This window comes from Ziziphus jujuba, chromosome 2, assembly GCF_031755915.1.
Source record: "Ziziphus jujuba cultivar Dongzao chromosome 2, ASM3175591v1".
Classification (NCBI taxonomy): Eukaryota; Viridiplantae; Streptophyta; class Magnoliopsida; order Rosales; family Rhamnaceae; genus Ziziphus; species Ziziphus jujuba.
In genome coordinates, this window is record NC_083380.1 from 27,571,884 (window position 1) to 27,588,259 (window position 16,376).

At 29.0% G+C, this 16,376-nt stretch overlaps 1 protein-coding gene across 1 annotated transcript; it reads right to left on the minus strand.

The window, feature by feature from the left end:
- Window positions 1–3,645: 3,645 nt before the first annotated feature.
- On the minus strand, window positions 3,646–4,842 carry LOC107419291 (transcription factor PRE3). Its single transcript, XM_016028037.4, has 2 exons — window positions 4,568–4,842; window positions 3,646–3,970 (listed from the first exon to the last, which is right to left on the minus strand). Exons 1-2 carry the CDS (start codon window positions 4,688–4,690, stop codon window positions 3,818–3,820), a joined length of 276 nt encoding a protein of 91 aa, XP_015883523.1. The 5' UTR covers window positions 4,691–4,842; the 3' UTR covers window positions 3,646–3,817.
- Window positions 4,843–16,376: the final 11,534 nt, after the last annotated feature.

Below are 16,376 nucleotides of genomic sequence, written 5' to 3' on the forward strand. Positions count from 1 at the left end.
AGTTTTGAATCCAATGACTATTAATTTTTCCACGTTTTTAAACTGTATGAATGTGTTTCAAGTTGTTTCTGATAGTAAAAAGACACTCTCTCTTTTTCTTTCTCTCTCTCTCTCTCTATATATATATATATATATATATCCTATATATTGTTAAATTTCAATATTTGAAATAATTCAAAAATCAATAATAAATGATTGACTTGATAAAAGAATTATTTTATAACTATATATATACACAACAATTATCACCTTTTAAAAAAAAAAATCCAAGAATTAATAAACGATGGTGATCGTCATGACTTTATACTTGTGTGTCTATATATATTTATATATATATACACAAAAATTTCATATTAGGATATTTGAATTTTATGAAATCAGAATATAAAGTTAAGATAAACTGGCTTGAAGTACTACTAAGTTACGTTTGGTTTAGAAATTAGATGAGAGTGTTCAAGGATAAAGATCCCATACTATTTCACCTTAGACTTTCCCCACTTTTAAGCAAGTTTATACATACATATCTATATATATATATATATATATATATATATGTATTTTCAAATATTAAACCATTCCCCACTTTTAAGCAAGTTTATACATACATATCTATATATATATATATATATATATATGTATTTTCAAATATTAAACCATTCGTTGTAGCCTAGTTGGTTAGGATACTCGGCTTTCACTTGCTTTTTAAGGAAAAGGGAGTTCTAGATGGTTTAATCAGAGCCCTGGAAATGCTTTTTTCCTCCAGGGATCACCTTGCACCTTCGAAAGAAACGGAGACTTCGCGATCGCCCTCTGATTGATCAGAATAAGGACACTCTATTTTTAAAGGAAAATTGAAGAAAAAGACTGACGCATTTGTGACTTTCGCGGTCAACCTCCCTTCAATATCATGATCTGGTCGAGCAGACCAGATTATGAGTAAATAGAAAATCGAAAAACAAAGGAATTGCTATAGCATGCGTGGGCTAGCAAAGATGAGCGGGAATAAGCAATGACATGAGTTTGGTTGTACAGTTCGAGTGGGAAAGCTTCCCGGCTTGATGGTCAGTGTAACAATTATGATATTTGTCGATATGCCACTTGGGTTCAATTCCAGGCAACAGAAATTTTTTAAATACCAAATGTAAAGTAAATACTACACCAGCAGCCCCCCCTCTCTTTTTTTCTCTCTCAAATGTGGTATGACTATAATTTGTTCAACAACTCCATTTTCAGTTTAGGGTATATTATGGTAGATCAATTTACTATAATATACAATGCTGCAAACGTGTTGTTGTCAAATTGTTTGTTGTTTTCACCCAAAAAAAAAAAAAAAAGAAAAAAAGAAAAGAAAAAACTTGTTTGCTGTAGTTGAAAACACCGAATGCCAATACTTTGCACGGAAATTTTTTAAATACCAAAAACAAATTAAATACTGCACCAGTAAACACAACCTTCTTTTTTTTTTTAAGCAAAATATCTATTCGGTTCATAGTACTCCTATATATGTAGAAATCACGCACAATAAACCAAATGAGACTCTTGGATCTTACAAAACTTGGTATGACTTTAATTTGTTCAACTATTACACATTTAGTTTAGGGTGTATTATGGTAGATCAATTTATTATAATATACAATGCTGCAAACGTGTTTTTGTCAATTGTTTGTTGTAGTTGAAAATACCTAATGCCATACTATGATATATATATATATATATATATGTGTGTGTGTGTGTGTGTGTGTGTGTGTGTGTGTGTGTGTGTGTAATATGAATAATACTAGATATCAAATAAATGTACTAAAATATATATCAACTGTTATTTATCAATATTTTATTAGTTAATATGTTTTTATAATCTATTTATAAATAAATAAATTATTGAAAGAATAAATGGGTACAATTATGTATAAGCCAATCAAATATTGATATATGATATTTGGTGCATTTTTGGGTATATTTATTTGGTATTACCAGTATTATTGATATAATAAATTTATAGTTTTGATCATATCATGATATACTAATTTTATAAAGTCGCAATATAATACAAATCAAATAAAGTAGAAAGCTCATTTACACCTCATCTATCATGATTTTATAAAATCAATTTATAATGCAAATGATCAATTATAGGTGGAAAACTCATTTACACTTCATCTATTTGCAGTACTGTATCCTAATTTATATCATGCACATCGCATGGCGCTTAATTTGTCTTCAACTATAAGAACAAAATTTGTTTCTTACTTAGCATTCATGGAGATTGACTTTTTCTGTTTGGTTAAGCTGAAAATAATATCATAGTATACTTCAAATTCCCATTATCTTACAAAGGAATTATGGATATTAATCAATCAGCATTGTACTAATTAGATGTTAATTTGCACTGGTTGTTTAGAATGGGAATTAAAGAATTAATAAGTACCGTACGGAAGGTGTGCATACATACAATATATATATATATTCATTTAACTAAAGACCAATATAAGGAACGAGGCAGCTTCTACCATAACAGGAAAAAATATATATATATTAAACATTTTAGCAGACAAATATATGATTGGTAGTTGTTCTGTATAATTAGTAATTAGTTCCGCTTGTTTGTTTCTGTGCTATTCATTGAATGATCACGACATTAGTAAATCTAGGGAAATTGTTCTGGCTCTACTGCTTACAATAATCATGATTACGGTGGGACCAAATATATAAATATACATATAGCTCAGGTCAAGACACTTTTTTATACTTAGGTCTTAATTCCTGATTTTTAATTCTTTACATTTTGGTTTGATTTTACTACTTTTTCATCCCATAGAATTAAAGATTAGGATTTAAAATCTGACTATAAAAAAATTAAGTTATGCAGGCAAGTGGTTGGTGTACAAATTCACATGACAAACCATGTGTACTTGCAAATAAACATCCTTTAATTATTTGGATCACAAAACTTCTATCCCATTTTTTTGTTCTAATTCTTGTCTGATTAGTGATGTAACGCCATAGGGAGAAGAAAAAATAAACGAAGCAAACAAAGAGTAATCAGTTTTTAGATAAGGTGAGATTTTAATACCAATCAAATTGAAAAAAAAAAAGAAAAAGAAAAAATGGGATAAAAAATCTCCTAGATATATATATATATATATATATTATTTTTTTCATGTAATAGACTACATAGCTTATCTTATGATGTCAAATACTGATGTGGTATAAATTGAAATGGAGATAAAAAGAAAAATGCATAAATTTTATTTTATTTTTTTAAAAAAAAACTTGTAAGAATTTAATTGGTTTTTGTTAAAGTATCATATATAATTTGCAAATCCTACTTATAGATTGTTAATAATGAAAGTGGGCTACATATTCTATTCGATCATTATATATATATATATATATTATATTATCCATTAGAATTCTGTAGTTATGGAATTTTTGACTTTATTAAATTAAAAAATTTTACATGGTAAATATAAAAGTTGTTATATCTCATTTTAAATTAAAATTCAAATAACAAACGACAATACAACCAACCAATTAATACATGTCTCACTTATTCTCTTATAAGAGAAAGAGAAAGAGAAAGACTCGTATTATCCATACATATATATATATATATATATAGAGAGAGAGAGAGAGAGAGAGAGATCAAGGATGAGAATGATAGACTGAACTGAAATGATATAATATAAGCTCGTCTGATATCATATATAGTATTTATATTTCACTGGATGGAGTTCTGGTTCTGACCAAATAACCTCTCTGTTAAAATACGGAAACAAATAGAGAGAGAAAGGAAAAGAAAGACGCTTAAAATATTTTATTAATCTTGCAGTAATTTTCTAATAACCTCAACTTGAGTAATGTCAGCAGTATCCATGAGCTGAGAAAGTCTTTCACTCAGGTTATCAACTTCTCTTCTCAGCCTCTTGATGTAACTGCAAGTTTCTTCCAAAATTGTTGATGCTTCTGCTACCTACATCAATATCACACAATAAACTTAATCAGCCTTTAAAAATTAACATCTTCATCTTTCTCTCTTTTATTTTTTTATTCACGATAAATTAAACCCATCAAAATTTATATAATTAATTAAGCATTTACTTTAATAATTCATTTCTCCATTTCTGGTTTCTTCTTTTTCTAGTTTTTTTTGCATCACTATATATCCTCTTTCAGTTGGAGGACTAGCTAACTATGTATCAATATTGCTGAAATGAACTAATTATATCTTACTAACCTAATCATACAAATATATATATATATATATATAGGCATGAATTATTTATTAGGCTTCATTTGATAGTTATATTTATTGCTTTCTATTTCCGATAATGGAGTAATAACCAACAACGCTAAGTATAAGTTAATCGATAGGGTTCAGTAAATAATTTCTATATATATATATATATATAATGTTTATCTGGGTTATATGAAAATCCAACTTTTAGCAACAAAAGTGCAATAACAACTTGTTATTAAAACCAATACCAAAAATAAAGAATAAAAAATAAAAAATAAAAAACGAGAAAGGCAAAGAATATTGAAAGCTAGCTAACTGCGGCCTATATACCGTTGAATTGTGCCTTAGTAGTGGCAACAATGTTTGTAGTTTCAAGACGAGCTCATTAATTTCATCATCTGTGGGTTTTGAAGCTGCTGATCTTGATGATGATGATGACCTTCTGCTTGACATTATGGGAGAAAAAAATAAAAACGGAGAAAGTTTGTTGCTTATTTTCTTTTCTTCTTAGTCCCTTTTTTGACATCAACTGCTAGAGGGGAAGTAGAAATGAGAGGAAGAGAGCATTTTATAAAGAAACTAAGAATTGTTTTTTTTTTTTTTCAATTTTGTTTGGAAAGAGACTTTCTCAAAGACAAAAGACATAAATGAAAATGATACGTTTCATCATATGTAAAACAGTTTCTTTTTTTTTTTTTTTTTGGGCACTAAAAGGTCCCACAATCAAATGGGTCCCGAGTTAATAAATTCGTGAAAATAGCCTAACAGCTTTTTATGTATTTCTTGAAGTAAATTAATACAACTACTCTATTGGGGACACTTGTCAGTTTAGGTTTTGTGCAACTTTATAATAATAGTAATAATAATAATTAATTATTATTATTATTATTGTAGATGTTTACGTTCTACCAAAAAGATACCTTTTTTTTTGCTTCAACAGGCTCAAATGGGTCACAGTTTGTCTCTTTGTCTTGTGCGTTGCCATCTTCTTCTTCTTCTTCAATTTTTTTTTTTCCCCCCCTTGTTTGTGGACCATGGTCTGTAATGCTCTTATATATATCTTTATTGGAAACATTGTTTGTGAATTTGTTTTTTTTTTAATTTCTATTTTCAAGTGTGAATCCATTACCTGTTGGCCCATCATAATCTTTTGCAAATTTTGGAATAGGAGGGACAAGAAAATAATAGTTAAATAATTATAAAAGTTTATGTAACCTATTCCATACCCTTTTTAGGTTTATATATATATAGACTGAAAAGGCAAAATTATTGTCTTCATCAAACTTTTAAAAATTACTTCTTGCTCATTTGGTGATTGATATTCGTTGCTACAAATTGCCCCGTAGAATTGGATAAAGACGGTAAGTTTTGATTATCATAATTCCATATTTATGCATGCATATTAGTTGAGACACCAAAATACTCCATTATACGATGCAAAAAGTTCGTCATGTATGGTGTTCGATATGACGGAGCAAATTCCATCATAATATTATACGCTGTAAATAATGCAATCCAAATATGATGGGTTAATTGACCATCAAATACAACGGGTTCCTAGGGATGTTCGTCATATTATATGCTCACATAATGCCTATTCCCGTCGTATTTAGCATACTATACAATATGGACTTAATAAGAATAAATAAATTAAAAAAAAAATAATCCGAATATTTTAGAAAAGCATCTATATTCAATTAAAATATATTCAAATTTTAAAATTCTTCTTTTGCTGCACCAAATTTAAAATTCAAATGGCCAAATGCTTAAATAAAGCATCAAAACGAAATAAATCAAACATAATTTCTACTTGAATTAAATAACAATTAATATAACCTTATTCAAAATACCAAATATACATACAAAAAGTACAACATATGAACAATATATTTGAAATATGAAAGCAGCACTACCTTGCTATTTTCCAGTTCTGAATCTTGCACACTCCTTTCATCTTTTCAACCAAATTCCTAGCTTAAACTACCTTTTTTTTTTTTTTTTTGGGGAGACTACGCCGACAATTATATGATTTCCACAAAGTGCTCATAATTTTTTGTAGCAGTTCAAAGAAAACCTAGAGAAAATAATAATAGAAAAATGTAAAATTTCCCAGCAATTTTTTAAAAAAGAATATTTATTTCCACCCTTCTCCACTTTCTCAGCAACCAAACATGCAAAAGAAACGAAAAGGAGTAGAGGCCAAATCTAATCAAACATATATTGAACACCAAGTACTCAATCTTGAGCTAAAATATGTCTATGTTTTGCATTCCAAAAACCATATAACAAACAGTTTATACTATTTTTTTTTCCCTCTTATATATGTAAACTTTTATGAGTCCACACCATAAAATTTCAAAACCCATATTACATATAATTTGCAATTAAATCAAATTGTTTCTTAAATTTCAAAATAAACAAAATTTCCCTAAAAAAATAAAGAACTGCAATTAACCAAAAATCAAATTGAAGACTCCTTCAATCACAGTAAAAAATCTCCGATGGTGGTATCATATGTTGGCGTTCTCTTCCAACACGAACATTTTTTCCTTTTCTTCGATCTTTTGATGTTTCCGTGATAGTAGTCTCATATGGTGATCTCAACTGAAAACTTGACATGTCAATAAAGAACTATCTTCTTTTTCTTCTCAAATCTAGCATGGTGGATCCTTCTTAGATTTGGGATTTTGGCTCCTCTGCTCTGTCCCAATTGCTCCACCTCTTTAGGTCTGGCACACCTAGAGAGAAAGAGAGGGAAAAAAAAAAGGCAGGAGAGATACCTTGGAACATCGGTTAGAACTTGCACTAGTGGCTATAAATCCAACATTGGTGTCAGGGCCCTTCTAGCATTCCCTATAGGTTAGTCTTGACGAGGGAAAACTTCCTTGAAAGTTTTATGGAAAATCTTACATTATCTCCTCTAGATTGGACTTACTTTAGAAATTTCTACACAGAAAACACACTTCAAAGATATAACCGTTTTATTTCTCCTCCTTTACTACATAACTTTTCCATAAGATTACAACACTCCAACAGTAAAGGAATAAGGCCCAAAATAATTATTAGTAAATAAGCAATATTTAATGGATTACCACATCCACAATTTAATATCAGAGCATTTTAAGAAATTATTTTAAGAAAAAAAGATAACACAGATGCCAAAGTAATAATAGTAATACATTGATAAAGAAAGAAGAGTTCTACTTCGGATGCAACAGTGAAAGGAGATAATCGACGAGTTCGCAACCAAAAAGTCGATCCATTACTTACATGGATCTAGAGGAATGGATGTGAAAACAAAGAAAACTAATGAGATGTCAATCATCCCAATGAGTAGTACCCATATAATTATTAATAATTTTAGTAGATAAACAAAAATAAATAATTCAATAAATAAATAAAATAAATAAATATATCAATAATTAGGAATTTAATAATGGCCAAGGTAAATTAGTAAATTTAAGAAAATATTTAGAAATATTGTTTTCTCTCAAAATCCTTATTAATTCACTTCATTTGAAAAGTTCATCGATTTAAAATCATTTTTCATAAAATTCCATAATTTTGCATCCCCAAACATTTAAATATTATTGTGGAAAATAAAAATAAATTAAGATCAAGTGAAACAAAATAAAATTTTAATAAGATTAAAATGGAACAAAATATCATTTAGAAAAATGTCCTAGAAATATTTGTTTAAAATAAATATGAGAAATTGAGGTAAAAATAAAATAATATGATATAATAAATGTTTTATTCAAACAATTTAATAAATAATAATTAAACAATTTAAAAACATAGTTTAAATAAATAAAATATATTCTAAAAACATTTTTAAAACATGTACTCGGTGTTTACCTAATGTTTCACACCATATGCCAAATGGTGCCAGGTGGAACTTGGTGTTCTAACCTTTAACAAGAACATAAGCAAAGATATTTGCAATTGGATGCCTAGGCATTCCAAAATGCCGATGCCAACACCCTATAATCTCATGGTTAAGGAGAACGGTTAATACTCACTTTGCAAAGTATCTGTCAAACTCTCTTACTTAACTTTCATAGGACGATTAAATAATACCTACACACTAATCAATAAATATAAACATCAATATTATATGATGTATCTAAAGATAGTAAAAATGTACATATTTATCATAATATCATTTTTATAAACTGTTACCGTGTTCTAACAATTTAGCAAATCCATGTAATTTACTTAATTTAGTTTACAACATATTTATAAAACCCATGACTTTTATCCAAAAATACTTTACCAAATAAGCATATACATATATAGTTTTTTTATTATAACAATTTATTCCTCAAACTCAGTTAACCATTTTTTACAAAAATAATTGCAAAAACATTATTGTCTCACATACATATAATAAGAATTTTTTTAATTAATTTACACCATATATTTTAACAAAAATTATAACAGCACAAAATAATAAAAATTTAATTCCTAAAAATATGCTTTGAAAATGTACCACTCACTTGAAAACATGAGTCACTCCATATCCTCTATGGGATCCGTTTCTCGATTTATATGGGTACCTAAAATACCAACAAAAATATATACCAATTAAAATAATATTTCTATTAGGTATTTCACATATAATTTACCCAGAGAGTTAACATAAACTTTCACCAAAACTAATAACCTATATAACAAAATGAAGTTCGAGGTACAAGGATTGCGAATTGGATCTTGTTCGTCGGGTATATGGCCGAAGGTGATTGAGATTGCACTGGGAAGAACTACTCAACTTAGTATTCTCAGATCTCACAAACTAGCTCAAATTGAGCCAATCAGATCTTGGATTTGGATTCAAACGGGTCAAATTTAGTGGGAAAGAGTGGTGGATTGATCGAGAATTCATTGGAGTTGGAAAAATCGATGAGTCGCTATTGCCATTGAAAAAAGTCTCCGGTATCGGCTCATCAACTGTATCCATTGGTCGGAAAAAATTAGGGGAGAGTCCGTTTTTGAGTGCAATCGAAAAAATTTAGGGGAGAGTAAGTTTTTAAGTGGCCAAGGTGATGATAGAAAATGTCAAGCAAGACAACGACCAAAGAGAGAGAGAGAGAGAGGGAGAGAGAGAGAGAGAGAGAGAGAGAGAGAGAGAGAGGGAGTGAGAGATATCGAAAGGCAAAGCCAATGGCCATCGCTGTCGAAAATGACCCAATCCTTGTGTGTTGTCAAGGATCTTGCCAAGATTTTTGGTTAGTCGATCAAGTTCGAAGTGACTTTTACGATGGGGAGGTGTCCAACTAATTAGCGGTCAAATTGGGGTAACTCAAAGGTGGCCTGAAGCTCTCCCTCTTTTTCTTTCTCTCCTCCCTCTCCCTCTCGTCTCTCCTTTTGCTCTTTCCAAGTGGTCCAATAAAAAGTCACCCATGGTGCTATTGTGTACTTAAGTGATTGGTTAAGTCATAACACACGGCACGTGTTGATGAGGGTCCAAGTTACCATATTTTACATGTGTCAAAAATATACACGGTAAAGCCAATCTTGGAAAAATAATTAAAATTTTACGTGTCCATAATTTTTCAACCATGAGTCTAAATTAAGTATTCCCACCAGTCTATGGATTCATGTCAATGATTACTATGCAATGGTACACAAGTCGAAACCAAAATCTATGCAAGTACAAAATTCAAACTCAAGCTCCCTCGATCAGTCCGGAACATACTTTATTTTGATCATAACTTTTTAATCTCAGTTCCAATTTTGGTATGCGACTAGTCTACAAATTTAGATCACTGCATACTTCGCTATGGTGCTTCGATTAAAGCAAAATTTTTCTTGCAGAAAAAAATTAACTATGGACCCCACTTGATCAACCTCATCAACTCTGATCAAACTTGATCAAACCAAGAAATTTACAATACACCTTGGTAAGAGATGTTACAATTAGTGGCATGGATTCCTTGATCTAATGTTGCACGGGATCGAAGAGGGAGAGATGGGAGATCGTAAGAGACCACATTTATTTTAGTATTAAATATATTGATTTTTTGTAAGGATTTATATATATATATATATATATATATATATATATTAATCTAGTTTTTATATATTATATAAATTGTTAGATTATTCAGTGGCATGTATATGCAACGGGCTTTTAATGCCCCGTTGTGTTAATATAAACGGATATGATGAACTTTTAATTCCTATCATAATTATTATAAACTGATACGACAAACTATGTATGCCCGTCGTATTATTACTATAACTGATATATATGACTCCTTTTTTTTAACAACGTCAAAATTTCATTGCATGTTGTATATTGACCAAAATGAACAAACCATATATTTCTCTATATATTATGACTATTCTAATTAGATAATTTTGTTTGTTTTTTTAAAAATATTAATCCTTTTACATCTAATGCCACAAATTTTCATTGCTACTATATATTTTACAATTGAAAAGTTTAATTTCATTATTACGATCATGATTTTAATATTGAGGTGAGAATATTTTTTTATGACATTTGGGTGAGGGATTAGAATTCGAATCATTACTCAAGAGATTAAGGGTGAGAATATTAAAACCATGGAAATTTTCAATAAAATAAAATAAAATAATGGTTTTGTAACATTATTATTAAGCTATCTCTATGTTTAATTTTTAAAAGTTACTTTATTTAATAAAACTATATAGTATATCTAATATATATTGTCCTAGTGTGATAACTAGTATTTGCAAAGGTAGGGATACAAAAAGCAATAAATTCAAGGGGGCGGGGCGCGCGCGGCGCGGGGGGAACCAGTCTATAATTATATTTTATATTCTTTCTTGTGGGATTATTTCATATGTTATAAGTGAAGTTGATTTAGTCTTAAGACCTTCATAACCACACCCTTAAGGCAGCGGGTTTGAATCACCTCCCTCTCTTATATTATAATGCATGGTCAATTATATTTTGATATTTTTAATTTTCATAATGTTATGATTTAGAACCTCAACTTTTAAAGGTAGTGATGTATGCTGTTAATTTTTTAATTTGTTACAGATTAGTTTAATCTCCAATTTAGCCAAACAAATTGGTAATAGTTTTGTTTAAAATCAGAACTATAATCCATTTCCTCACAGAAGCTACTACTTTTAATCCATTATAGAAACAAATTCCTACATAGAACAGTTACTAATCAACACCTTAATTACTTTTTCATAGACTCCACTCCTTTTAATCCGTAGTATGTAGAAATAAATTCTTCAGCACAATCCTTACTAATTTGTTTGGAAAAATTGAAGATAGATCAATTTACAACAAATTAAACTATCGAAGATTTAAATCTCTATTTTTAAATGTTAAAAATTTAAATATTAAAATTTTATAAATCAGGATATCAAAATACAATTAACCTCTTCTATAATAACAACAAAACAAAAATCATGTTAAAAAAAAAAAAAAGAAAAAGAGAGAATCTAGAAATCAGTTGTTATCTTTCAATATTTGTTGTGTCAGAAAAGAAATACACAAAATCTAAAAAAAGCAATAGTTGGAAAAGTCCAAAAGTTTTTGCAGTGCACCTAAACATTAGGGCAAACCCACATTTACGTTGAATCCAAAAGAACTTAATTAATAGTCGAAGGACCCTTTTCTTGTCCACAAGATTGACACAGGAGCTTGATCGACACCATGTTCATGTTATCTTGTATGTGGCAAATTAATACTCCCTCTTCAAAGTGAAAGATCTAGATCATCTTCTAACAAGACTAAAAACACTTTAACATTTTTTTTTTTTTTGGGATCGTACCACACCATACCTTTATTCGTTATCATCTATATCTACCTGCAATATAAGCCATGCAATATTATAATTGTATTAATGTATTTCGTGGTTTCCATGTATTCCAAATATTATTATATACATAATTAATAATATATATTAACATGCAGTCTACGATATCGTTTTAACTTACGAGCAATCACATCAGCTCTAACACTAACATATCTCATCCTGTCTAATTTCCATACTTTTGTCATATATTTATTATGCTTTAAATGTATTTTAGTATTTTTAATTATAAATTAACTCCTCCATAAAGTGTTTTAATTTGTTGTCCATCACGGGTCAATTGACCGCCATGATCTATTATTATACCTCGTATATAGTTTCGCATGTATAATGGAATCTCAAACCCCAGATGATGAAGGTATTTGAATCCATGCCCTCTTGGTGAGAGTTCAAATGTGTTATGATGTTAGCATTTGGGTGCAAAAACATTTCGAGTTGAAAGAACGTATATATATATATATATTGATTTTTTTATTTTATTTTTGATGTATGATGTCGAATTATGATTGCAAGAAGACGAAAATTAAACAAATTAATAAAGAAACACTCTGAGATAGATTCATGGCTCTAGCTCATTAAGTCAAATATGGACTAGTTCCACATTCATAAAATATATATAGATGTTGGTAAGCTAAGCAAATTTGTGAGGGAATATTCCATTTAAGCCTTCTAAAATTTACTCTAATTATAATTTAATTTTTAGGTTTTTAAAAATTTCAACTATCATTCATCAAATATATAAATGATATATATTTAAAAAATATGAATGAAATAATGAAAAAAATGATAATTTTTTAAAACCTAATAAATAAAAAACTACTTAATTAAACTTGTTATAATTAGAAATTAAAAAGATGAAGATTCAAGTAATAATTAATATGTGGAATGAGGGTGAGAGACGAAATGGGTAGCAGTAGTACAGAACCAGAAGGCATGCCATGAAGTGACAATACAATCAGAAGAGGATGAATGATTAAACTGATCATACATACGCATGAATACTCCCACCAGAGGTTGTAAATTGATTTGCTTATATGAATTTTATTTTATATTATATGAAATGCAATATTGCAAACCCAATTATTGGGCTTTTTGTCCTTATTTACCAACTCCCCTCTCAATTTGGCCCCTAAATTTGCGGTTGGTTATCCAATGGGTATCCAAGAAATGGTCGTTCTTTGGGGAAGACACGTGGCATCTTCGAAAATTGTAAAAGGTGGATTGTCTCTATCTCCTATTTTGGTACTCCAATTTTTTCACAATTTTTCCACACGTGGATCGTTTTCCCTTCGTTTAAAACTTTAAATGCACGGTAAATAATAAAAATTCATTATGAAAAACAATATTTATAGTTATTATACTCATATAATATTTATGATTTGATAATTATAAATAATATAATTATTTTTTATAAATTTTTTATTATATTAAAATTTTATTTAAATTAGATTTTTAATATCAGAATTAATATTAATTTTTTTAATATTTATTTTATTTAAAATTTTATTTATTTTTTTTAATTTTCAATTCTAACATATAATATAATTTAAAAACTAATAAAAATTTTAATGCCAAAATTATTAGGTTGTTCTGTTAAATATATATATATATATATATATATATATAATATTTGTGGATGAATGTCATGAGAATGGACGTCCATTTAGTTCGATTAGTCTTTTATACTTTAAATATATATATATATATATATATATATATATATATATAATATTTGTGGACGAATGTCATGAGAATGGACGTCCATTTAGTTCGATTAGTCTTTTATACTTTTTTGCTAACTTTACTAATGAGGGAAATCAAACATTATCATTGGTTCAATTTGAGCTTTAGCCCAATACCCATTTGTTGTTATTTTTCAATTTTTTTCAATTTTATTATTAATATTACTACTTTGAACCAATATTATAATTTTTTTAATAATTTGTATTTAATATTATTAATATCTTAAACTTTAAATCCAAAAAAAAAAAAATATTCAAAATATGATACATAATAATAAAAATATTAAAAAGTCATATTTAATATATGATCTCATTTTGGAAAAAAATTGTTAGACCTAACTGAACCAATTAAAAATGGAACCAGACGGATTCAGTCGATTTAATCAATATTGATTGGTTTATGCTCAGCCCTTAATGATCTATAAAAAGAAAATATGTTTATTTTCTTTAAAAAAAAGCCAATGATTGAAATTATCTTGGCCTGTCAAAGATGTACTACTATAGTAATCATACGCAATTTTGGTAAAATTTTACTTTATACTTTAGTAGTAAAAAAATAAAATTACGATAAAATATACCAAAACTTTAATTCGATTCAAACTAATTTTTCTTTTTTGAAGTGAGTAATCTTCGCTTGAACATTCATACTGATCGCTATTATGCCATTAGCTATTACATGCCTTTCCGTAGCCAAACAAAACACAAATAATAATAATAATAATAATAATAAGATAGTATGGATATGCTATTAAATATCAAAATTAGGCTCTTTCCAGGAGAATCTAAAGTTTTTTTTTCTCTCAAACAATAAACCTAAGTTTGAAGTCTCCACTCACATAAGAAAATATATCTCAATAGTTCGGAAACTTGTGAGGCTTACGAGCGAAATTTACTAGTTTCTAATTCATGATAAAAATCCAAATTCACATTAACCGAACTAACCCACATTTCGTCGAGCATACATATCAACACGTTTTTAATCATCTGACCTATAAAATGGTTTCACATGCCCTATATATATATATATATATATGAAAAGGCCTATAGGGGTTTTGTTCATTAACGATGGTCCACTCAAAGGCTTGAAATGGCCACCCAAATGTCGAGCATGCAAATTATGAAAAGGAACTAGACATGTTAACATGTTTGATATCTACTTGATATCTTTTTCCATAGCCTTTGAAATTATGTGATATTGGTGTGTCTGGAATTTGAGCAGGAGAGACTTTTCCATGATAAAGACATAACCAACTTATTAAAATTCAACACGGGTCTTGTGGTCCATTTTTGTTCTTTTAGCCACCGCTTGAACCCGTTATAGGGAACAGGGTATCCCATTGACTGTATATATGGATGTACGCGAGGCTGTATATATCCGTCTAGTTGCTTTCAGTTGAAGGTACATCCATTGAAAAGGACATTGTGTCTTGTCCTACAACGGAATAGTTACCAAGTTTAGATGTGCACAAACTTTCATAATTTTTGAAGTCAAGAGGCAACGCATCAAGTAGGAAAGCTACGATTTGAGTGTTTGATTATGGAGTTAATCGAGTATTACCCTCTCATAGTAGAAAACTTTGATACTTATGCAATGGCTACTGATCACATGCAACCGACCTATGGTAATAGGCAGCATCCAAATTACGTAATGCTGATAAAATATTTATTTAGTGTTTGATTATGACTAACCCATTTCCCATATTACCTACACAACGTTGCATATAAGTTTTTGACCTCTCACAGGCTATTCACCATAATATGGCTTGGGGGTCCTAAAAGGTCCTTCAGAATTATTCAAATTATGAGATTGTGAGCTTCAACGATTCCAATGGCCAACACTATAATACTTCAACGATTCCAATGGCCAACACTATAATAGAGAAGGGGCTTACATGGGTTCATAACTCGTCTCAAATTGTAAGTTTAAGGCTATGATTGGGGTTTGAAATTATGCCAAGGGAAAATCATGTAAACGATTTTAGAACCAATTATTTGCTACCAAAAAATTAAGAAGAAAATAATAACACAATCTGAAAAATGAGAAGCTATTTCCTATGAGAATGCATTAAGCTTTCACAGTTTCTGAATTATAAATGTAGCATAAGGTTTCCTTAGATATTTATGGCCCTGAATGTCTTAGTTTTTATTTGCAACCATAACTCAAAGAAATCTCCTTATTATTCTTATCATTATTATTTTCTTCTACTAACTGTGCTTCAATTGTCCCTTGGTAGTCTCTTCAAATTTTCCACTTAGGACCACACATTGTCCATCAAGGAGAAGAAAATATGGTTGTACATGTTCAAACTGATATAACATATCTGTACAAAATGATGCAACGTTACACAAAACGAACCATTAATACAGAATGGAACTTAGCTGTAAATGACATGATAATAAAACTGTACCTGACTTGACAATGATGATGATGATGATGATGATGATTGCTGAAGTCCCTTAATCAAGAAAGAAAGATATCTAAAATTCTAAAATAAGAAAAAATAAAACTAGGATCTTAGTTGCAAAATTTTGAAAGTAGAATAAAAGTTATGGTAAACACTCTAGGATGATTCACAG

Bases quoted from the DNA above. Each gene is read 5' to 3' on its own strand.
- LOC107419291 (XM_016028037.4), bottom strand. From the start codon at position 4,690: ATGTCAAGCAGAAGGTCATCATCATCATCAAGATCAGCAGCTTCAAAA. The intron at 3,971-4,567 runs GTATATAGGCCG...ATATTGATGTAG, and splicing joins TACTAAGGCACAATTCAACG to GTAGCAGAAGCATCAACAAT.